This window comes from Doryrhamphus excisus, linkage group LG14 (assembly GCF_037039965.1).
Source record: "Doryrhamphus excisus strain RoL-2023G ecotype Guam linkage group LG14, RoL_Dexc_Guam_v1.1, whole genome shotgun sequence".
Taxonomy (NCBI): Eukaryota; Metazoa; Chordata; class Actinopteri; order Syngnathiformes; family Syngnathidae; genus Doryrhamphus; species Doryrhamphus excisus.
In genome coordinates, this window is record NC_136370.1 from 16,089,392 (window position 1) to 16,114,786 (window position 25,395).

General features: G+C 40.0%; 1 protein-coding gene and 2 long non-coding RNA genes across 3 annotated transcripts; 1 reads left to right on the forward strand and 2 right to left on the reverse strand.

The window, feature by feature from the left end:
* Positions 1 to 1,245: 1,245 nt before the first annotated feature.
* LOC131140691 (uncharacterized) lies at positions 1,246 to 4,475 on the reverse strand. The gene is made up of 2 exons (XR_013629738.1): positions 4,076 to 4,475; positions 1,246 to 2,014 (listed from the first exon to the last, which is right to left on the reverse strand). It is a non-coding gene; the product is annotated as an uncharacterized LOC131140691 (long non-coding RNA).
* Positions 4,476 to 4,645: 170 nt separating this feature from the next.
* otx2b (orthodenticle homeobox 2b) lies at positions 4,646 to 9,262 on the forward strand. Its single transcript, XM_058091360.2, has 4 exons — positions 4,646 to 4,958; positions 5,962 to 6,206; positions 6,397 to 6,548; positions 7,002 to 9,262. Exons 2-4 carry the CDS (start codon positions 6,110 to 6,112, stop codon positions 7,623 to 7,625), a joined length of 873 nt encoding a protein of 290 aa, XP_057947343.1. The 5' UTR covers positions 4,646 to 4,958; positions 5,962 to 6,109; the 3' UTR covers positions 7,626 to 9,262.
* An 11,728-nt stretch (positions 9,263 to 20,990) lies between these two features.
* On the reverse strand, positions 20,991 to 25,127 carry LOC144901687 (uncharacterized). Its single transcript, XR_013629744.1, has 3 exons — positions 23,640 to 25,127; positions 23,511 to 23,562; positions 20,991 to 21,150 (listed from the first exon to the last, which is right to left on the reverse strand). It is a non-coding gene; the product is annotated as an uncharacterized LOC144901687 (long non-coding RNA).
* Between the last annotated feature and the right edge of the window lie 268 nt (positions 25,128 to 25,395).

Genomic DNA, 25,395 nt, shown 5'->3' on the forward strand with positions numbered 1-25,395 from the left:
CTACACTCACTGGCCACTTCACTGGGTACATCTGTAGAATCTAGGGGGGCGCTTGGTACTTTTTTTTTTTACATGCTCCACACGGCAACAAGCTTACAAGTTAAGTTTAATGCATCAGTGGCGTCACAGTAAAAAAAAGCATCATCTGTTCATTACACCTGATATTAGACTGACGAACTTAATGCTGTGGTTGTTGGATAACCTCGTTGAGCTACAGTGGTTAGCGCGCAGACCTCACAGCTAGGACACCAGGGTTCAATTCCACCCTCGGTTATCTCTGTGTGGAGTTTGCATGTTCTCCCCGTGCATGCGTGGGTTTTCTCCGGGTACTCCGGTTTCCTCCCACATTCCAAAAACATGCTAGGTTAATTGGCGACTCCAAATTGTCCATAGGTATGAATGTGAGTGTGAATGGTTGTTTGTCTATATGTGCCCTGTGATTGGCTGGCCACCAGTCCAGAGTGTACCCCGCCTCTCGCCCTCGTGAGAATAAGCGATAGAAAATGAATGACCTAAAAAAATGTCAAAAAAATGTTTATGACCTTCTAAACGCATTTTCCAACAGTATTAGAGCCCTGCAGACATTAAATAACACCCCTACAGTCACCCTTACATTTGTATCACCCACTATAGTAGACATTTAATAAGAAAGTAAGCCGTATAATACATAAATAACATAAAATAGACTCACAGTTATTAGCGTTGGGAGAGTTGCTTGTTCTTTTTTTTACATTCTGATAAATGTCACATTACTGACAGTCATCATGTCTTTGAATGCATCTTCCGAATGGTATATATTTTATTATAGTTTCCTCCACACATTCCAAAAACATGCTAGGTTAATTTGGTGACTCCAAATTGTCCATAGGTATGAATGTGAGTGTGAATGGTTGTTTGTCTATATGTGCCCTGTGATTGGATGGGCAACCACGGTGTCCCCGCCTCTCGCCCGAAGACTACTAATACACTCGGGAACTTTATTATTGCTGAAAAATAGTCAAATGCGGAACTTTTTAACAAAATAATTGATGTTTAATTGGGCACAAGTGTTTTAATCTGAATGCTTAAATACTGTATTGCATTATTAGGACTAGATAATATCATTTTAATATCATATATTTAATATATATATATATATATATATATATATATATATTTAATATCATTTAATATCATTTTATGATGTCATGTTTCAAAATAAAGATTGTGTAATGCAACTAGAATGAGAAAGAAATATGAAACAGGTTACTGCATTTATTAATAGTATCATTTATTATAAAACAATACAAAACACTTGAACAGTGTGTGTGTATGTACACTAGTGGTCCTCCCAGGAATGTCTAATCCACTGGGGGTTGTAAGTAGGGGGGGGCCCACAGGCTGACCCTATATCACACATTCAGGTCAAATAAACAAAACAGCGTGGAGAGGAAGGTTAAAGCGACGAGTCGCCTCTTCAGGAGCTCTCCAACATGGACGGCACTCACCTCACAGGCACCCACACCCCCCCAAAAAAAAAAAAAAAAAAGATGAATCCTGAATAGCCGCACCGGTAGAAGTGCTGTGACCACCCTACCCCCCCACAAAAAAAAAAAAAAAAAAAAGGGACTATGGGGATTAGACATGAAATCACACAATGTAACGTTTCAAATGTGTTTTGAATGCCTCCCAGAATCCAATTCAAATCCCAGGTTGCCAAATAAGCCTGAACAAATCCCCCCCCTCCACCTTTGAAGACTCTACAGGTCTGGTCTGCAGGGCAGCATTTAGCACACGGTGCACGGCGTACAACAGGCAGCAATGCACATCATTACTAGTAAACACCTCAGTTTCCTTGAACGTACCACACACTCGGTTCATAACGTTCAGAACTTTGCGTCTTTGAGTCTGACCTCCTCTCTCGCGTTTAACCTTGACTTTGCCTTTGCGCGGCGTCCTCCATCCTCCACTTTGCCTCCTTGTTGATCATCTGAGTGTGTGTTTAATTGCTTCCCTTTGTTTGTCAGCGAAACTCCTGCGCAAACACAACACAACAACAATTACAGCTCTAATTAAAAGGCGTCAACTTGGCAAACACAAACACACACACACACACACACACACTCACTTGTGGGGGCCACATTTGATCAAGAGGAGAAATCTGCATGGAACATCAATGCTTTTAGAATCCCTTGCAAAATGACTTACAATGAAAAAAACCTGCTTTTATACTTATTGTCATATTATTTCATGTATTATTTTCCATATTTCTCATGATTATTTTTGATAGTTTTAACAGAACAACTGAATCTTGTGGTTCCATGACCTCTTGGGGTCATACCGCAGTTACTTAAGTTGCATTTTTGTCAGGAATACTGCACCATGCCGACGTGTTTATATCAATGCTAATTTAAATACACATTGTGATGAGCCTCGTTCGGCTCAAATACGCCTCTTCCTCTGAATGTGTGTGTGTGTGTGTGTGTGTGTGTGAGACAAAGTGTTTAATAATGGGTTCACTATAGCCGCACAGGCACAAGTGGAAAAGATTAGAGTTTTGCTGCAAGATACACTGAATGTATATGTGTGTATTATGTAATATTATAATGTGGTGTGTTTAGTGCAGGGAAAAAAGAAGACATTTAAATGCCTTCTCTTTTTTTTTTTTTTTTTTAAAGCTGAGAATAAATTCCTCCAACACATTCCTCCTCTTCAGCCATGCAGATATGAACCAAGCAGCAAAAAAGCAGGCGGTTTAGAAGATGTATAATACATGTGGTGAATATGCATGTGTGCCAGTATTTCAATTCCCAACAGCTTGTCTTCTATTTGCTGGCTTGAATTATCCATGATACATATGTTGATTATATTTCCTGACTTATTTATTAGTATTTATAAATGCCTCTAATGGCTGCATGAAGAAGAAGGTGCAGACAAAGTGGAAATCACACTTTGCACCGAGGAGGCCCGCTCACATCCACATCCACATCCACATCCACAGCCTCAGGTCGAGTGCAGCAGAGGCGGAGATAAAAAAAAAAAAAAAAAAGGCGGGAGTCAGTGGGAGCTGTGCAGCCCCGCCAGGGGCGCTTAACTCCTTGTGCTTTTAAACGTCCTTTTAAACACACGCACTCCCTGCGGAGGCCCCGCTTTTTTTTACCATCCCCATCAATTATTGAGCTATTTTCTACGCCGAGATGCACCATGAGAAAGTGCCGCAGAACTGCGCATGTTGGCACGCTGCGTGGCAGAAACATATGCTGTGATTCATATATAGACGAGTCATTCCCGGTTAATGTTAGCGTATGTTCAAAATGCCATGCGGTGGAATTTATAAATGCTCATAAATATACGATAAATGCATACAAAATGTCCATGCAGAATATTTAATTTAATTTATTTAATTATATATATTTAAATAAAAATATTTAATTAAATATTTACCTTTAAAAAAAAGTATTTCAACATTTTTTTAAAAATAATCTCCAACTCTCGTGCCACAAAATTATTTATTTAATTTAATAATTCGTAATAACAGATCATCTGGCAGCATATTCAATTCATTAAATGTTTCAGAATATTACAATAATAATTATCATGCAGCATATTTCTTACATAAAGTGTTCAAATTAATCACTATGTACATAAGATAATATATATACATTTCATATTATTATTAATAATAATAATAATAATAATGCTGTACCTGAACGCATCTTGGAGTCCATTCCTACAGATTAAAGAAGAATAAAGTGCTCAGGTGAGAGCAGGTGGATGAAAAAAATCCGATTTGGGAGGATCCAAAACAAAACCTCTTTCTCTGCGTGGGAATCTGCAGGGAGCGCGTGAGGGTTCAATATGTGTGTGTGTGTGTGTGTGTGTATGTGCGCGCGCACCGTGGCCTTGCTTGTGTCTTATATATATAAAAAAAAAACTCTTCAATGCTGAGTACCGTAAAGCAATTTAAGACGTCACCTTGACAACAACAACAACAACAACAACAACAATGAGCATGAATCAAAAGATAGCTTCTGCAAATGTAGCTGAATATTACAGCAATAACAATAATAACGTATTAATATATCCTGATCATTACCTTATCCATCGTCTTCTTCGTGGCACTTGAACATGATCACCGTCCTCGTCCTGCAGCGTGATGTGGTGTCGTGGAGCTCTGTGGATGAAATGAGAGGACACTTTTTTTTAAAAGAATGAAATCTCTAAATCCTCTTTTTTTAAAGGCTGCATACAAGAGGAAGGCGTCTCTCTCTTTTTTTTAACTCTTTCTATCCAAATAAAGTTGAAATTGATTTATTTGTACTTTCATAGTTCAAGAGTGGATGCCTGCGTGGTTGAGATTTTGGGTTTTTAATTACAAAAAAAAAAAAGTGCCAGTCTTCATGAGTGATGAACGTAAAAGGGGGGAAAAATAGGACTTGTACTTTTAAACTCCGGTTGTCACAACCCACCGGCGTGTACATGTCATCCGGGCCATTGTGGATGAGGACTGTGGATCCAAAAAGTAGATGGAGACAGGAAAAAAAGCCCCCCCCCCTCCCCTCCTTCACCTCCACCACCAGTGTGAGAGAGCTGAGCTCCTATTGGCTGCCACTTTGTACAAATTCCAACTCCAGCCACTTCATTCCCAACACACCAACAAATCCTAAAGGCGCACATGCTTCCTCCTCCTCCTCCTCCTCTTTTTTTCCTCCTCCTCCTCCATCATCATCATCATCATCATCATCCTCGTCATCATCATCATCAGTGCGCCGCTGCAGCAGTGCTTCAAAACCTCCAGCAGAAGCTCTACCTTCAACTTTCTTTTCTCACACTGCGGATTCTGCTTCTTTTTGGGGTTCTTCTTCTCTGGCCTCTGTTGTTGTTTTTGTTTTTAACTCAAGCAGGACGTGGCTGATTCCATATTGATATTATTTGTGCAGGAGGACACGCACAAGACTTTTGCACTCTTCAGGAGCAAGGTAGGTTGACTTTGGGTATTTTGGTTCACAGCTGAAATCTCAATAGTCTCTTCCATAGCGCTGTAAACATGAAGGTGACAATAAAAGACAAACGTTACAATAATATACTAACTGAAATAATAGTGTAAAAATAATAATTCATACAGGGAACGGAAATACATTCTTTTTGGTGGACCATAAAGCCAGGAAGGTTGATGGGATCTGAGGAAGAAGGAAAATATCACACTAAAATTAATACTATTTAAGAAATCTAATATTACATTTTAATTAGAAATCAAATAAATGTGTGTAAGAATATTTTTTTAACAAATTCACTGCAAAAGGAGAGAATAAAACTATATATCTTTTTAATATGGTGGCCATTAAAGCAACATATCATATTTATTAAACTACTAGCACTAAGAAGAAGAATGGAAACTCCAGCCTATATTCTCTTTCCCATAATATAACACACATATAATCTAGATTAAAATATGTATACAGTAATATAACATGTAAAAATAAGATCTAGACTCTACTAGTTCAAATATAACTGCAAGTAGAAAGCAGTTCCACTTGCTTGCCACTCGGATTATCTCGTTAATTAATCAATACGTTTTTTAAAAAAAGACATTTGTGATAATTAAACTCCTGCATGGATAATGATGATGATGATTATTATTATTATTATTGAGCGGCAGTGTGCAACTGGTCCACGGGTGATTTTTTTTTAAGCGTGACAGATTGGGATGAGGGGGTTAAAACCGTTGGAAATAAAAAAAGAAGGGGGGAAAAAAACAACTGATCCAGACGCACAGTACATAACAGAAGGGGGTTAGTCTCATGAGAACATATAAAAAATATATACTTTATTAACAATAAAGTTGTCTTCTCAACTAAATAACCAAATAAAACATTTCTAATGATTATCCGTGTGTTCTTTCTTGATATTATTGATTTTATTGGACTTCTTATGTGTTTATTTTTCAAATTCTAAGCCATATCTTCTTGTTTTATTTTGTAGGTGCCTACAAAGAGAAGTGTGTGTGTTTGTGTGCGTGTGTGCGTGTGTTAGAGAGAGTGTGTGACCAAGAGAGGACAGCAGATCCACGCGTGGAGCGCCATCCATTTTCAACATTTTCTCCAACTTAAACCCCCAGACGAACATTAGCATGATGTCGTATCTAAAGCAACCACCTTACACAGTCAATGGCCTCAGCTTAACCACTTCCGGGATGGACCTCTTACATCCGTCCGTGGGGTATCCAGGTGAGCAACTTTTTTTTTTTCCTAAGAATGAATGTCCAACAGACGTTATCATTGGCCTTAAACCTCCAGGATTTGTGCGTAATTACGCAAACTACACATTGGTGTTAGACTTGTTATTTTTCCTCGCATTTTAACTAAAACATCAGTTTGCACATATTTGAAGTTATATCTCCTTTTATTTTTTTTACAGCGACGCCACGGAAGCAAAGAAGAGAGAGGACTACTTTTACGCGCGCACAGCTCGACGTCTTGGAAGCATTGTTCGCCAAAACTAGGTATCCGGACATATTCATGCGCGAAGAAGTGGCGCTGAAAATCAATCTACCTGAGTCCCGTGTACAGGTGAGTCGAATTAAAGGTGTACTTTAATGGAAAAATGTGTTAATAACAGTTAGACTGAATTAGGCCCTAAATTGTACACAAAACATGTAATAATAATGATAATATAATAATAATAATAATGTACCGTTTTGCCAATTATATATTTTATAAGAGTGTATTTTTTTCTGTTATGCAGTGGAGATAAAAATAAAAATTAACCTGAGTGGAATTGAACTAAAATTTCAATTTAAATACAATACTAAGTCATTAACGTATTAAAATAAAGCAGATTTGGCTGAAATAAACAAAATTACATTTAATTATATGACGTTTGTATACTATTGTATTCTTCAGAAATTATTGAAGTTGACTTTTAAGTGAAATTATAATGCCAAAACATGTATTTAGGGAAGTATATTCCCAATTGTACAAGGAATTATGCGTAACTGTGCGTCTTCCGTTTGCCTCTTGCAGGTGTGGTTCAAGAACCGGCGCGCCAAGTGTCGCCAGCAGCAGCAGCAGCAGCAGAACGGAGGCCAGAACAAGGCTCGACCGGCCAAAAAGAAAAGTTCCCCCACCAGAGAAGTGAGCTCCGAGAGCGGCGCCAGCGGTCAGTTCACTCCCCCCACCAGCACCACCACAGTCCCGGCCATCTCCACCAGCACGGCGCCGGTGTCCATCTGGAGCCCGGCCTCCATCTCCCCGCTCTCGGACCCGCTGTCTACCTCGTCGTCGTGCATGCAGAGGTCGTACCCCATGACGTACACGCAGGCGTCCGGCTACGGTCAGAGCTACGCGGGCTCCACGTCCTACTTCGGCGGCATGGACTGCGGCTCTTACCTCACTCCCATGCACCACCAGTTGTCCGGGCCGGGCTCGACCCTCAGTCCGATGAGCACAAACGCGGTGACCGGCCACCTCAACCAGTCCCCGGCGTCCCTCTCCACGCAGGGTTACGGCACATCCGGCCTGGGCTTCAACTCCACGGCGGACTGCCTGGATTATAAGGACCAAGCGGCATCGTGGAAGCTGAACTTCAACGCAGATTGCTTGGATTATAAGGATCAGACCTCATCGTGGAAATTCCAGGTCCTGTGAAGACAACACAGACCCTCAGTAAAACTCTCTGGGGAGGGGGGTCTTCGCAGATTTTTTTTTTTTATAATTTTTTTTCTTTTTTGGGAGAGGAGAGGTTTAATTTATTTTAGCACTCACAAAGAGATTTTCTTTTCCTCATCTGTAGACCCTCACCCATGTCCGTCAGTGCTTCAAACACCTGTTGAGGACACATTTCCACCTGCAAGGCCACGGACCTATAATACCGGACCCACGATGGACACACAACTTCCTTTAATTAAGCTTCTTTGTTCCGCAATGATGAGGATGCTGTGTGGGCATGGATGCACTACTTTATTTAAAAAAAATGAAGTGTTTATAAAGAATCGATATGTAGTTTCTAAGAGACAATCAGTGTGTGTCTTATATAAATGGTACATGTGTGTTTTTTTTTATCTGTGCTAGCCTTCGATACTGTGATCTGTTGTATTGTATGCAATTTGTGAGACCCTCCTCGCATCACATTCTCTTCTAACTTTTCTTGGGATGGGGGGGGGGGGGGGGGGGCAGATGCTAATGATTAAATGAGACTTTCCAAATGGTAGTAGTAATGATGAAGGGTTAGACACACAAACACACACACATTCACTCACCTGTCCACTGGATCTCAACATGATTGTGGGTTCCAAAGCTGCTGTGACCTCCCCGCTGAAAAGACATGAATAATAACAATAAAAAAAATAAGGTCCAACGAGCTTTCAGTTAGTAGACGATCTTTGTTTGTGCGCGTGTGTGCGGGAACGAATGGAGCAGCAAAGTGAGTGCAAGTTACTGTCTCTATACATTTCAAATTCATGCTCCGATTGTATTCAAATATACAACAAAACTATAAAAAAGTAGTATAGAAAATACAATTTCAATATTAAATACGGCAGAACTCATTTTGAAATACATATAATTGTTTACTTTAATGGGTTTAAAAAATATACGAAGAGGTCACAGCTTCACTGACTTGGTGGAATTTTAGTCCTCAACAAAAGAAAAAAGCAGGATTTAATCCCATAAAAGATGTTAATCCTGACAGTTTTACCTAGCAACAGTGGTGCCACATTCGATAATTTATTCATCTAAAAAAAAAACAGTGGAAAAAATATATAACTACTGATTTAATTTGAAGATACTCTTAAAAAATATTCCTTAAATTGCATAATTCTATTATTGGCTGCAGCCATCTTGAAAATATTTAACAATCTCAAGGTCACAATGTGATTTTTTTTAAACTTCTATTATAAATGAAGAGTCAAGGACGCTGTTTCAAGAAGTGTGTGGGGGAGGAGGTGGGGGGGTTGTGTTTATCTACCTGCTACTTAAAACTCCCCACCAAAGTCAGAGACTATTATGGGATGTGTAATGAGTCGACATAGCTCTGTAAGCAAGGCTAATTGTTAGAAGTCCAACATTCAATTAGCATCCTTGACATGCCAATAATCTCTCTTTCATTGCAGCCTCCACTGGAGGAGAGCACTAATTAAAAGCCTTGCTTGAAATAATCGAAGCGTTAAAAAAAAAAAAAAAAAAGACAAGAGCCACTTTGATTCTACTCCTGGATGCTCGTTAGTGCGCATGCGGGTTGTTTGTTGTCATGAAAATACTTTTTTTTTTTTTTTAAATCTAAGAGTACATAACTTCCATTGAAGGTTAAAAAGAGAATGTCCACTAATATGCTCAGAAGATGCTATATGCGCCGTTATGGTGATAAACAATAAAACAATTGAATTAGGAGACAATAGCTGAGGCTGACAGATGCTTGAATATTCATGAGTTGAGTCTGCAATGGTGGGAACTACTGGAAAACTATTTATTAGAGGCCCCCTATATTGGAAACATAATATAAAGCTTTTACACACAATGAACATGACATTTCATTAAAAAAAAATATTTTTCTTTCCTATATTGGATACAATGTGGTACAAAATGAGTAATAAAAGCCAAATAGTAACCTGGTTCGAGTGCACTGATACATGGAGGATGACAACAGTCTTGTTATTGTAACCTTGGAGCCTGTGAACCCTGCAAAGTGCACAAGTCAGAGGAGAGATTAGAGATGGCCTCCACAATGCGTCATGTACATACAATGAGTTTTAATCAAGACTTTAGCGGCATATGGGCCCAACAGACGCTGCATTAATCCACCCCCCTCCCCTGCTTTGGAGGGAGCGGCGGCGGCGGCGGCGGGCTGTGCAGCAGCACCCCTCGGCCCCCGCTATGGGTGCTGCTGCATGGGTCAAAACCAGCAAGAACGCAGCCCACAGATGCGTGCAAAACTGGGGGGGGGGGACAAGCAGGGGCGTAGCAAAGGCTTCGGGGGAAATAACACAGCCCTCATTTTTAGATAACTAATAATAATTGGTTGGGTTTGGGGTAGAAAAAATGTAAAAATTATTTTTTTTTAAAAACAAAACTTTAAAGTAGCTCTTTATATAGGACAAAAACAACAGAACCATGTGATTTATCCCAGCCAATCAACAAGCAAACACAACAATGAAGAAGTTGCACTTCAAATATAATGCAAGAATTCTGACTTATAAATAATAATATTTGAAAAGTGACTAGTACTAAATAATAATTTCAACGATTGCACCAAAAATGTCAACTTTCTATGAATTGAGTGCATGACTTCGTGAGTTCCAGTCATTGTTATTAAAATGTGAACCAATAAGATGAAGCTAATCCAGCAATATCCTAACATCCTTTAAAAAATGCTTATTTAATCTTAGTAATATTTACTCCACTTATTTAAGTTAGTAACATTAGCAATTAATTTTATAACTTAATATGTTTTTATAGCCTACTAAATATATTTTGATGTTTTTTTTCCTTAATATTGTCTAAAAACATGAAAAGAAAAATACATGTTATTGACATTTTTCGCTGCTCACACAAACCAATGGATGTCCGCAGATGCTAAAGTGCTAACAACAATCACAGCTGCAGCTGGAGGTCTGATCAAGTGTGCAACAGGGGCTACGTGTTATTGGAGTAAACCAAAAACGCCAATTATTACATTTTTTTTTTTTTTTTTAGTCTCAGGCAAGCCTGTCCGTGTTACTTTGTTATTTATCTAATGGTCTAAAAAAAATCAGTTCATTAGGCCTTTTGATGGCCTCCATGGAGGAGGTTTGTTAAACTATTCAAAAGCAACCAGGAATAAAATCCTCAGACACATAAGAAGATTATCAGATCTCAGCATACATTAAAATAAAACATATTACACTGCTTATGGGTTGAGTGGAAACCTAGTTATATTATTAAAAGTAAATGGGTGAAAATGTTTGCGTGCTATGACTCCCTTATAGTTGCAACATATGTTAGTATAATTGAACATGAACATTGATTTTACTTCTAATCCCATTGTAAAAAAAAAATATATATATATATATATTGGCGATGTCCTGCAAAGAGTAAGACATTAACAGATAATAAACTGAGGTATACCTCAGTAATAATAACAGTTCATATGATAGCACAGCAAACGAGACTTTCCCTACAAAGCTTATTATGACAAAATATGTCTTCATTATGCAAACCGCAACTAAAAAGGAGCAGGGAAATAGCAGCAACAGCTGACATTTGACATTACGTGTGCGCCATGATCAAACTCCATGCTTAATGGCCTCAAACACACTTTGATCACAAATAGCTTACAAATTTAATGACTTCATGGTGAAGGCAGCCAACTCGGCTCTATTCTCACCACCAGCTGCACGGTACGTCACAAAACAGCCTAGCAGTGCGTCTCAAAAGAGGAAAAGAGTAGTCCCACAATGGAATTTGGTCCTATGGAATTAATCCCCACCAGGAACTAATTCATCCAGAAGAGGGAAAACTATCTTAGAAGTAATGCATCTTAATCGGCCAAAAGCTATCGGCTTTCATTTTTTGTTTAGGTGACACTAATTCTACCTGGGAATGGGCCTCGTCTCTCCTCATTAGAACAATTAACAGATTATGATTTCTACTCACACCCTTGATCTTCTTTCCCTTTATTCCAAAGGAGGAACGTAACAAAAATAATTAGCTAAATACTTGAATTCGGAGGCCTAAAAAGGGCAGTTAGGACCAATTAGAAACAAGAATGTCAATTTGAATTCTAAAGCAACATTTCAGGAAAAACACCTCTTAAAAATCATCAAACTTCACACTGGATGTTAGTGTAATGCACTAGATGTCATGAGATTTGCTTTTTCTTTGGCTTTTTCCCCCTAATATTTATGGTAATGGTAATGGTTTAATTTCATTTGAACATGCATCAGATTACAATTGAATGCATCACATAATCAGTTCACAGTTCCACATGTCCAAAAGGTACTTCCTCTATCTGGTACTTTTACAATCAGTAACTGTTACATTTGTTCACTTCCTGCTTTCCTAATAAAGTTTCATTTTTTGTTTTTATTTTATTTTATTTTTGTCACGTACTGAAGTACAGGTGATATAACCATCCAATGACATAATGGGTACCATAGTAACTAGTAGTATAGTGACTTCCTGCTTTCCTAATATAATTTAATTTTATTTAATTGTATTTTTTTTATTAAAAAAAAATTCAATGGTTTTATTTCATTTGAAAATGCATCAGATTACAATTGAATGCATCACATAATCAGTTCACAGTTCCACATGTCCAAAAGGAGTAGGAAGAAGCAAAGCTTATTAAATCCTACCCCTCCATCTGGTACTTTTACAATCAGTAACTGTTACATTTGTTCACTTCCTGCTTTCCTAATATGGTTTAAGGTTTTTTTTAATTTTATTTTTGTCACGTACCGAAGTACGAGGTGATATGACCATACAATGACATAATGGGTACCATAGTAAGTGTCAAAATAGTGATTGTTTGAGGTCCTTACTCGATCCATTCCATAGTTTGATTCCACATACTGAAATGCTATGGCTTTTTAACGTAGTCCTAGCATATAAGTGTTTGAAATGTAGTTCTTCCCTGAGATCATATTTTTCTTCTCTTGTAGAGAAGTATTGGATGACATTTTTAGCTAATTGGTTATTTTTAGCCATTTAATTTCAACATTTTAACATGAATGTGTGAAAAGGCCTCGACATGGGGTGTCATGAAGATGTTACTTATGGAAATGTGTGTACAGTTGATGATGGCCGCAGTTTGATCCCGAACCACCGTACTTGTATATCTACTTTCACTTTTTCCTATGGGAATTTTTTTTCCCCCCCGAATTTGAAACATTCAGAGGTCAAGCGGTGTCCCTGAATCGTTTTAATTCAACCTTTGAGGTTCCACTGTATTGCACTGAGGGTTATACATCAATGAACTGCTTCACATTGTTATCGGGCACAAGTTATAAGCCTTTGGAATTCATGGCTGCCAGTGTATGCGTCTTCATTCAGCGTGCCCTGAATACTTGAAAGCAGGCTTCTCTATTTACATATTTCAACTTCTGGAATAAAAAACTTCCACAAGCAGCCTCATACCAGCGTGATTTTATATATTTTATATATATATATATATATTAAAAAAAAACAAGATGTTTGGTGATGAGCCCATCCTTTAAGGTTTAGTTGTTCTTACATATTTTATGAAACAGACAGTAAACACAACACATCTTTTGGCTTCCTAATTTCCACTTTGACAAATATTTCCCATACTATGATTATTCTTTATGTTCCCACATGCATCAGCAGCACCGCCATCCCATTAGTAATTATAATACTGGTCATTGGGGATGATCATTTCCATTAACAAAATCAGATTGAGTAAGCATATAGTGACATTTATGGAAACTATGTCATGTTTGTCAAGTCAGCATTCATGTGTAACCTCTTAAAGCCACGGTATCGGTTCCTCAAAAACCAGATCCTTTTCCACACACAAGCAACATAAAAGCTGTCTTGCCTCCTGAGACCCCGTATTCAAATACAAAGTCATTACATTTTTGTCTTACTTTGTTTTTGTTTTTTTTAAACCACATTCAGGGACACTGCCCACACCATCTTGTGGTGAGATCACATTACTACATCCATTGCAGTGAAAACAAAATGGTGGTAAAGTTAGCATTTACTACTTAGCAGCAAAAGAGCAAGGTAAAAAATGATGAAACCAGTGTATTTATGTACAGTTATGTCTCTACCTTCATATTGCATTCAAATTTGACTCGTCCTAGTCAGTACTTCTGTTAGGACAGTGGGATTAAGTCATGTGATTGATTGTGACATGTACGTATTTTACTAAGTTTGTGACTATTTTATTGATTTTTATAGTTGTAAATTTCTTTAAAGTGGTGGATTTGCTTTAAATAAATTTGGGAATATTTACAAACTTACAATTGTAAATACTTCTGGGAAGAGCCAACTACAACATTTCGAAGTGCACCAACACTGGCGTGGAAAATAGCGTATTGACAACCATGGTGAGCCAGAACCCAAATCTGGCGTTTTTTTATTCTGTAGCCCAAATATTGGTGTCAAAATCCATCAATTTGTCTATTTCTGCTTATCCGGAGTCAGGTGGAATTCCCTGGTGGATCCAGAGGCATTCCCAGGCCGGTTGAGAGACAGTCTCTATACTACTACTTATACTACTTAATACTTTGTGTGAGGCATATTTAGGGCTTAAATCTGGAATCTGCATGTTGATTGCTTCCATTGATAGGAGCTGAACCTTCTTCTAATAATTCCAAAAGTCACAGTGGCTGTTAGTTCGAAACCGCATACTAAATACTACATACTTCCATGCCCATACTATCCACACTCCATACTGTATACCCAGTCAATCAGACAGTATGCAAAGCGTTTACACTATATATATATATGATAACCCACAATGCATTGCGCTCCTACCCGAGTCGAAATCAACAGCCTGAAGCTGATTTCACTTTAGCTCTTTAAATACATCATACAATACATACATACATTTTTTTTTTTAAATCAGGCAAGAAAATGGCCGTTTAGATCCCGAGTGTGCCATTTATTTGTCCAAATACCAACCGTTTACAATTTACGAATTCGGCAAAATTTAAGCTAGCCAAAGTGAGTAACGCACTTTCGGTTAGTTTCATAAAATAAAACACCCACTTACTTTTCTCATTAAAAAAATCACTGCTTTTACTTTGAAAACATATCACAATATATCCTGCTTGACACAACTGTTGGTCCATCCTGCTGCTTAGTGTTCAGCCAATGTTTTTTTTTTTTTTTGCAATGATATCACCTTGTGTTGCATTCTGGGTAATTTGAGTGTAAGTAGTACACTGATGATACATACTCAACATTTCTGGCGAATGCAGTATGCATCCGGGTACTTCTCGCATACTCAAAAATCCCATACCGCCAATGTAGACACACTGCATACTCAAAGAGTTAGCAGGAGTAGTAGCTAAGTATGCGGTTTCGAACACAGCCTTTGATTGCAAATGTTGATCTAAATTTGGAGGAGAATGTGGATGGATGAATGGATTTGGAGGCATAGGAGCATAGGAGCGTGAAAAATATATGTATTATACTAGTGGATTTTAGCATTAGGCATCAAACGTAACCCCTGCAACAAACTGGGACCTACTGTACTGTTCAAACAGCACAAAGAAACATGGCAAAATTTGCCAGGTTAAGAAAATATGTATCATATACTTTACCAATCACCTCCCCTAACCAATAACTCCATCATCTGATTGATGCTACGTCTCCTAATCACGCCACTCAAGTTTCACTCCCTCACTCCTACAAGCATATGGAGCTGTGGCTGACCCGGAGAGTCGTTGAGTGTGGGGACAGATGCACTTGTCCCACGCAAACTCCCCCCCACCCCCCAAACCGCACACTCGGGCCTTTCCTCTTATCCACCTGTTTTGGGGTCACACACACCAGTGGAACGAGTGGCGGTGCACGTGCCACACCAGCCGCTTGGCCTCTCCGCTTTGTTACTCCTCCAAAGACAAAAGAGTATTTATTAGGGAGGCCGGCCGCCTGCCCCCAAGGGAACACAATGACTTGAAGCTGGCAGGGCCTCGGGGCAGACCATCACGTGCCCGCTTTATCTGAATGAGCGTTGGTGGGCATCTGGTGTGTGCGAGTAACCTGAGGTATTATGCCAAACGACTAATAACACAGTGTGTGTGAGGGGGCGTGGGGGGGTGGGGGTTGTCTGTTGCAAGGTGGTAGTAGAGTGGGAGGGCATCATTGAAAACAATTGCATGTATTATAATGAAATGAGGTTGACTACAATGGGACTCACTAAGAGGTCAACTAAGGCTGCTAATGAAATTCATGTTGAGCTGAAAATGATGTTTAATCTCATCTTTTCCTATATTTGTGTTCGCCAAAGATGTCATTTTACTAAATATAATATAGTAGAACTTTGGTTAACGTAAAAAAAATGACACCACAATTTAGCCACAGTTTGCATGTATTCCCTATTTAGGGTACAATATTGCATGCAATTTGTCGTGTTATTAATATCCTGTGAGTCCATCAGGATACTTAATACCTTCCTGGTTAGCATCCCAATAGCGAGAGAACAAAATGGCAACTGGGCCTGGCAACGTCGTCAGTGGTTCACTCTGAAAAATGTTACCACAAAACACATTTTTAGTTTTATGATTATAGTTTTACATGTATCAAATCATTCTAAATGTATATAAATGACAAATGACAGGGCTACATTGGATTACAGTATTGAGGTGAGAAAAACAGCTCATGTCAAAACAAGAAGGTGGTGGTTGATCTCGATGCCATTTTGTGTTTTGGGGGAAGTTGCCAAGAATCACATCTTTCATGAAGGTAAAGGTAATATTAAATACTCATTATGTTTGTCTCTTTCATTCATAACTTATAGTATTTATATGCAATATATTTTGTAAAACCATAAATTAGGATAAGCGGCATATGAAAATAGATGGATATATTATTTCTTATGGTTTCGCGTCCTTTTCAGTTAGTTAATGGCACTAACCTAAGTTAAACCTTTCATTCTTGTTAATATTTCTAAGTGAAGCTTTACCATTATATATCTGTTCAACACATACTGCCGCTCTTGACTTTATTATGTATTTATGCTCGCTTATACGCTTTCATAAATCGGTGCAATCTTCGAGTTCAAACATGCCGTTGATTAGCCGCTCCCATCATACATGCTGCTGAGTGATTTATGAACTCCAGCAGAGAGCGGAGCACTGACACTGCAGGGGGGTGTCGGACTCGGGTCGCTGAGGTTAACAAGGTCGGGTCAAGTTGAGCCCGATGGGTCTGTGAGGTTCTTGACCTCTGGTTCACAGAGGAATGAACTAACATAACATTCGATCCAGGAGAGTGGACGGAAAACATAGACACGTATAAACCAATCATTTCATTTAGTTACTTAATGTGGACATCAGTGACTTGTAGTCGTTTATGTTGTTTTTGAGGAAAGGACATTTCTATATAAGGTACTATTTTATACACTGGTTAATTGTTCTGATTTTGAAGCAGTCAATCAATCAATATTTTTCCAAAAAGGCTAGACAAAAACCGAAACCGATTAAAATAATAAAGTAAATCCAATGACTCCTTTTTTCCAGACACCCAAATATACAAAACAATTTATTGAAAATAATGCTCCATAGTTTCACATGCAGAAAACAATGTGAAATAATTTCAAATAATGAATAGATGGAACTTATTTTTGATGCGGACTTCCCGTACATCCTAATGAGATGGAATTCTCAGCTTCTTTATCAAATTTCTGGCACTCGCAACTTTCTTTGGCCCCATGGATGGTTATGTAGCAGTCGCACTCAATAAAAAAAAAATGCTTGGACAGAAACCCAAAGGGTTCTTTGTTTGGCCACTTGATTTTGTGTAATGAATGCGCTTCGAATCTCACCGCTTCACGATGTTTCAACTGCATTCCTATTCAGAAATTATCGCTGTTTTGTGGTTGAATACAACCTATTATTTGTAAAAAAACATATGCACATTTAAGCAAATTTTACATATTCCTTGCCTACAAAAGGCATTTTAAAGCAAAAGACTGCATAAAAGAAATATCATAAAATATATACCATTTGGAAGACGCATTCAAAGACATGATGACTGTCAGTAATGTGACATTTATATGAATGTAAAAAAAGAATAACAAGCAACTCTTCCAACGCTAATTTATTTATGTCTTATATGGCTTACTTTCTTATTAAATGTCTACTATAGTGGGTGATACAAATGTAAGGGTGACTGTAGGGGTGTTATTTAATGTCTGCAGGGCTCTAATACTGTTGGAAAACGTGTTTAGAAGGTCATGAACATTTTTTTGATGATCTATATAAGAAATCATACTTTGCAGAAATTCATTCCTCATGGTTAGGTCTGGAATCAATTCATTCATTCATTTTCTATCGCTTATTCTCACGAGAGTCACAGGGGTGCTGGAGCCTATCCCAGCTGTCTTGGAGCGAGAGGCAGGGGTACACCCTGGACTGGTCACAAACAACCATTCACACTCACATTCATACCTACGGATAATTTGGAGTCGCCAATTAACCTAGCATGTTTTTGGAATGTGGGAGGAAACCGGAGTACCCGGAGAAAACCTACACAAAACTCCACACAGAGATAGCCGAGGGTGGAATTGAACTCAAGTCTCCTAGCTGTGAGGCTCCACTCGCCCCACCGTGCAGCCCGAAATGAAGTACTGTATTACAAAAAAAGTCCCCTAAGGCCAAATAAAAAGCAAAATGTACATTTAGGTATTTTTTTTTATTGTTACATAACTATGGTCTTGCATAATATGCAACCTTGTGATGTCAGATATGGTAGAAGTGAAAAAAGACATTTAGCCCAACATTTTCTGTCAAATTCTATAACCACAACTTTATTTAAATGTTATTTTTTCACTTTTTTTCACATTGCACAGCTTCAAGATGATCTCTTTTGGCTTCTACCTTCATTGTGCTGCTAATCACGTAAAAACCAGATTGAAATGATGCCGCTTTGCTTCTAATGTTCCTGTTATTTTGTTGTGTCTGAGTCTAGATGACATTACATCATCCTGGCAGGGTTCGCATGTGCGTTATTGTGTCTATTGTGGACCACGGAGGCGGCGTGTCACGCTCTTTCGACAGGCACGGTTACACACGGCTTGTGGCGCCCTGACCTACAACTCCCACCCGCTTGTTTGTCAGCGGTTGTTTGGCCTACTTTCATAAAGACAAACACCGCCAATCTTTTTGTTGTGCATTTCCATGAAAATGAAATAAACAAATAGCAGGGAGTGGCGGGGCTCTGGGGTGGGGGGTGGTTGTCTTTCAAACAGGGAACCACTTGATAGGACACAAATCATTTTTCTGGACAAATTTAAAGAAATAAAAAGGAGTGTAAAAGATGACAAATAAAATAAAAATAAAATCGCATTCTAGCTTATGTTTATGGTCCATAAAACTGTCCCTTGAACCTCCTGTTTTCTCTATTAGGGATACTACAGTTCATTAATGAGTATACTCCATAGCACATTAAGAGTACTTAATTAGTGGCACACGGCTCCGCTCAAGAAGGACGGGGGGGTTATATGAGGTACCCAGGGGGGGAAGGGTATCCACTCCACAAGCGCCCTATTGTATTGGCCTTGCGTTTGTAAAATATAAACATATAAAGGTCAACTAGATTGGAAGTGATTCAGGATAGATGTATTGATTTGACATGAGGGTCGCTGTCAAACAAAAGTGATTGTTTCTCCGAGGCGGGAAAAAGACATGGACAGCCCCTGAAGGCCGGACTGTATCAAACGTGATTGAAAAGCTTTAAATGGGTGTCAAACAAGCATGGACATAATGTTTGACTTAAATTATCAGCAGTCCCACAGGAGGTGTCTGCAGCCGCCCACCCCCCTCCACCGACCACCGCCCCCCCCCACAGGAGAGGGTGTGTGCAGAATACAAAACACAGGACTCACAAGTGACCAGCGGGGTCAGCACGCTGGTACCCGTTGCTCCCGTGGGATTTCATTTCAACATTCCTACAGCAGCATTTTTAATTTGCTGGACATGCTGAACCCCCCCCCAAAGCTCCACCCCAGAGCCCCCAATCCGCCTCAACGCCCACCCGCCCCTTGTAACGGGAAGACAGCACTTCTAACATGCAGTCAGCGAGGCTTTAAGTGTGTTTGTGTGGCAGGTGGTGATGATGGGTGGGGGTTCGGGTGGGTGTATATATTTGGAGAAGGATGGGGTTGTTGTCTGTTGTAGGGTCCCAGATGGGTTAATGGGGAGTTTAGCATCAGGATTACAATGCAACAGTGCGGCTTCAGATTTAGTCGTGATTACCCCAAGCCTCCTGCCACCCACTCCCCAGCACCATCACTGGGCCAATAACACGCAGTCCGTCTGGATGTACGCAACCCAACACTACCGTACATTTTGTCAGAATGAAATTGATATCAGCTAAAGCAACAAAAAACATTAATTTTGAAGAAAAAAATTATAAATTTAACAATACTACATACAACAAGCCCTGTGATTGGCTGGCGACCAGTCCAGGGTGTACCCTGCCTCTCGCCTGAAGACAGCTGGGATAGGCTCCAGCACCCCTGCGACCCTCATGAGGATAAGCGGTAGAAAATGAATGAATGAATGAATGAACATACAACAAGCCCTGTGATTGGCTGGCGACCAGTCCAGGGTGTACCCTGCCTCTCGCCTGAAGACAGCTGGGATAGTCTCCAGCACCCCTGCGACCCTCGTGAGCATAAGCGGTAGAAAATGAATGAATGAATGAACATACAACAAGCCCTGTGATTGGCTGGCCACCAGTCCAGGGTGTACCCCGCCTCTCGCCCGAAGTCAGCTGGGATAGGCTCCAGCATGATGATATAGAAAATGAATAGAAGGTGGGGTGCATATAGTACATATGGATCCCCACAGGTAAAAAATGTGTTTATGCAACTCATTCAAGTCGGTAATAATCAAAAAATATGTGATAAAATGTACATACATGCGCTACTGTTGAAAAAGAGCCAACAACTTTGACATTTCTATGACTTCACTTATGAATTATGATTTCACATTTTGTCGAGCAAACAATTGAATGCATCATAATTGTGTTCTGTATGAGGCAAAAGTAAAGCATATATAATTGGCTGATGCTGCCGCAACTTCATAGGAACAGGCTGTAACAGTTTGAAATATGTTCTTTTTTTAGGATAACTATATGAAAGAGTGTGAAAAATAATAAAAGTTCAACCACTACAATGATTCCAGAGAGCAACATGACAAAAAGGCTGATTGTGATTGCATTAAAACAGACATTATTATTATTATTATTATTATTATTAATAGTGTGGTCCTTCTCCCAACTCCTCACCTCCACAGGGTGTCACACTAATCTGTTTGTCAAAAGCGTGTCTTACCTCTGGACACTTCCACCCGCTCTCCTCCCTCCCCAGCTGCTGGTCATCACGGTTCTGTTCCAGCACGGCCAAGCGCAGGGAGATTGAAATGTTATGGAAAAGAAGCACTAATTAAATTCCTCAGGTTAATCCCCGTCGATCTCCTCATTGCACTCTCCAAGCTGGCCCCTTTAAAAGAAAGAGAGATGGGGGTTAGTGACTACAAACAAACATTCAGGACTAAAAACAATTCGAAAAAGGAGGCCCAGTGTGGATTAAACAATTTGTGAACAAACAGTCATCTCGGTTTAGAGGCGAGACGGAGCGTGAACATGCAACAGAAGCGCCATAATGATGTTAACACCATAGCTACATGTAAGCTAACTTTTCTACTCCCGAATCACTGTGCCCGAAAGGGTGAACATTTGTCAAAAAAAAAAAACACCAGACTCTAACCTGTGCTATTATTTTTCAGACAAATACATCCCATTGTTATCAAAACCTAAGCCTGATTGACTTGACATTTCTCACACGGCTCAACAAACAACCTCTGGAACTAAGATATGTAAGAAAATCATAACAAAATTTGGTACACAGCTTAAATGGACAGGCGAGCATATGTCAATTTGAGTAGGATTAGTTGAAAAACAGCCCAAAAGGTCTTGACTGGGGCACTTGGGAGAACTAATTGGCCATAAGTCTTTTGTCACAATTGTCAATTACAGACTGTAGATACTTTTAGGAATGACTGACATCAGGTATGCTTAATAATACTAAGGCTTTGAATGCATCAATACATTTAAAACAGCATCACACCAGCCACCATAGAAAGATAGACTTGTTAGAATATTATTAAGTTGGTGTTAAGCGTTCTCAAACAGCATTAATGTTGGAGAACTTAAAGTGTGAGATCTCCCAGCTCCTAGTCTCGGTCATTCAGAAGATGATGGAGCTGAAGAGAGCAGGTGCTTGTGCGCCACGTGGGGGGGGGGGGGGGATACGACGTCGTCAGGGCAGACGCAGGCGTATTACACTCTGTGGGCGTGCTGCGTCACACATTCCACGCGCCTGCGTTGTGGCTTCGCTCAGAGGTGTAATGCCTGATTAGGGGATTACAGGAAAGTGCTTCTTTGCACTTCTGTGAGAAACAATTATTAACATGCTGGTGTCTCTAATCCTGGATAAACACAGCTTTTCAAGAACAACAGCAGAGTCTTTCTTCCCTTCTCGTAAAAAAAAGGCCTGTAGTCACTTAGGCCCGTAGTCCAAAGTAATAGAGGCAGATGAGTGGGGGCCGCTGTGATGACATCATAGCTCGAGGAGCATTGTGTACCGTCACTTGTTGGATGGGCATTAGTCTGAGACATGGCATCTTTTATTGGTTTGGACATTTCTCTCATGTAATCTGCTTTCTAGCAACTTTTGAATAGTTTCCTCAAGCCAAAGCACCCCAGACGATTATATTTAGGTCGTTGTCACTGAGATTAATTAATGGAGAAAAAAGAAAACTATGAAAAGTAAGGAAAAATGTCAAAAATAGATAAAAAAAGGCACAATGTAAAAAGAAAACTATAAAATACTGATACTAGTAATGAGGGCTGACTCAACATGATACATGAGATTGGGTCTACGAAAATGAGATGATTACTATACAAAAAATACTTGACAATATATTGTAATGTACATAATGTATATCTGTACATTACACTATTCTGCACTGTGTATGCTACCGGCCCCGTTTCCACCCAATGACACAATTAATTATTCATTCATTCATTTTCTATCGCTTATCCTCACAAGGGTAGTGGGGGGTGCTGGAGCCTATCCCAGCTGTCTTCAGGCGAGAGGCAGAGTACACCCTGGACTGGTGGCCAGCCAATCACAGGGCACATATAGACAAACAACCATTCACACTCACATTCATACCTATGGACAATTTGGAGTCGCTAATTAACCTAGCATGTTTTTGGAATGTGGGAGGAAAACGGAGTACCCGGAGAAAACTCCACACAGAGATGGCCGAGGGTGGGATTGAACTCGGGTCTCCCAGCTGTAAGGCCTGCATGCTAACCACTCGTCCGCCGTGCAGCCCGTGAATAATTATACTGTAGATCTTTTTTTCTGAATGATAAATCACATTTTAATCTCGCAAGATCTTGTAACATGACCTCTTGTGACCCCCCCCCCCACTGATAACTCATAACACAAATCTTTGCTTCTTAATATAAGCTTTTATTTTAGCCTTTTTACAAAATGTAAAATTATACAAAAAATAAAGTAGCCCCCCGCATCCTGTGATTTTTCAGTATGTGACTGAAAATGTGGAAAATGTTTGGACACCCGTAACATGGGGGGACTCCCCATAAGGAAAGCGAGTCAATTATGCAACTACGTAAAAATGTGTGCCCTCACAATGTAGCTATAAACCACATAAAATATGGTCTCAATGTTGCCTGTGGCTCTGAAATACAGCACATCAAATCAACCTGCATGTTTAATTTCTCGTAGCCCCCAATGTGCTGACGGGACCGCAGTAAACATCCACTTACTTGACACTTTGAAGACTTCCTCATCTCGCCTTTCTGGCCAACTTGTGTGGTTCTGTCAAGATAGAAATATAAGTTATTCATTTAGAATACTATTTTAGTGTCACTAAATGGAATCTGGATTGTGATCACCTCAGAGGATCTGAGGGGTAGCAGGGTTGAGTGTGGTCCAAAAGGTGCGGCGGGTGCTGATGTTGGGGATGTGCCGTGCCCATCTGGCGGGTGAGGGTTTATCCTTAATCTCCGAGGCCCTCAGCAGGGGAGCCCACAGACTGTTGATGACTGCCCGCCTGCTGACTCCGCTAAAGATTTGACCTCCTCGGCACATCAACACACAGATGCATGCCACAAGAGACCGTGTCCAGCATAGACCTCTGACATTCACATTGGCTGGATGTGTATTGATGCACAGTGACCATATAATGGGTTTGCACCTTTATGTCCTATCTCTTCATGTAGAAATCGGTTAGAGCAGTTTTTCTTTAATCCTGCTAACAAACAAATGAAAATGAAAACATAACCTTCTTGATGGAGGTAAAAATGTAAACACAGGAAGGAAATAGGAGGGAAAAAACACAATCATGCAGCGTTCATATGGAATAACACGTTACCAACTACACACACACACACACACACACGTGACCAAATAAATATACACACGCATAATTACAAAAATATAGACAGATCAGCAAACAGGCAGAAGCAGCCATACACAGCACACACCTAACCACCGATAATCCCCCAGACACACACACTCACACAGGGCATCATTGTTTATCACTGTGAACCAGCCCAATGACACCCATCACTCTAATTCCATTTGTCTGTTTAGATTCGTTTTGCTTTAATCCTCCCTTGTTTGTGCACATCTGCAAGCAGCGCCACGGTGCAGCCACAGCGAGGCCGGCAAAGAGAAATAGAAAGAGAGAGAGCAAGAGAGAGAGAAAGAGAGTATCCATCCCTCCATTCTGACATTGTGCTCCCCGGAGCTCCAGCAGCAGGGACGCCAGGCCCTATCTCCTTGCCCAGGGAGAAGCACCCCGTCCCAGCCGTGGGGCCGCAGCCAGGCCCAACGGGCCCCTGTAATCACAGCAAACAGTCAAACATGCAGCCACACGGGCTCTTACACCAACACGTTAAAGGCTTTTTACACAGTATTACAGCACATCTTATTATCCCATTCAAGTCCCTCTATTAGCTCAATTGGATGGTGGGATTTTCATTTGTAAATTGAGGGATTTTAGATTAGCTTGTCTGTCAGCAATGAAATGCCCCCTGAGACTGTGAATTATGTGACCAATCACATAAGAATCATTGCTTCTGCATAGTGGGGAGCATGAATGGATGGTGTGGCAAAAGGAAATTTAACCTAGTTTTGCAGTAAATGTATCCCGAATCTTAGATATTATCAGTAAAACAGGATGCAGAATACATTGAAGATGCCAGGATTGAGTACATGTATCGTATCATTTGTACGTATGAGACACACCAATGTTAGCTTTTATAGAGAATATAATATTCAGGCCTAATAGAGCACCATTAAAGAGATAAATATTAGCTGCTATGCACACCAGGAGCGACATTATGCAGAAAAGCGGCATGGTTGAAAGGAAGCGAATCATTTACCCTTCTTCCTCCTCAGGCCTTCCATTCAGACAGTGTGAGAGCGAGAGTGGAGGGAGAAGTTGAGGGGGGGGGAAGGAGAAGGCACCACCAGCTAGTCGGGAGACCCGGCAAATTATGAAAATGCTTCTCTATGTCCTAAATGGAGGCAGAGCTCTTTAATGTGGCACAAAATTAGAACCTGGGGGAGGAAGTGTGGCCTGCTTGATTGGCGAAACCCCTCCTGGCCCACTACCATCCTCCATTCACACGTACACATGCACAC

What these genes read in the sequence shown, in the direction of transcription:
- otx2b (XM_058091360.2), top strand. Translation starts at nt 6,110, where the DNA reads ATGATGTCGTATCTAAAGCAACCACCTTACACAGTCAATGGCCTCAGC. An exon ending in TCCGTCCGTGGGGTATCCAG is followed by an intron (nt 6,207 to 6,396) that starts GTGAGCAACTTT and finishes TTTTTTTTACAG; the next exon opens with CGACGCCACGGAAGCAAAGA. An exon ending in TACCTGAGTCCCGTGTACAG is followed by an intron (nt 6,549 to 7,001) that starts GTGAGTCGAATT and finishes TGCCTCTTGCAG; the next exon opens with GTGTGGTTCAAGAACCGGCG.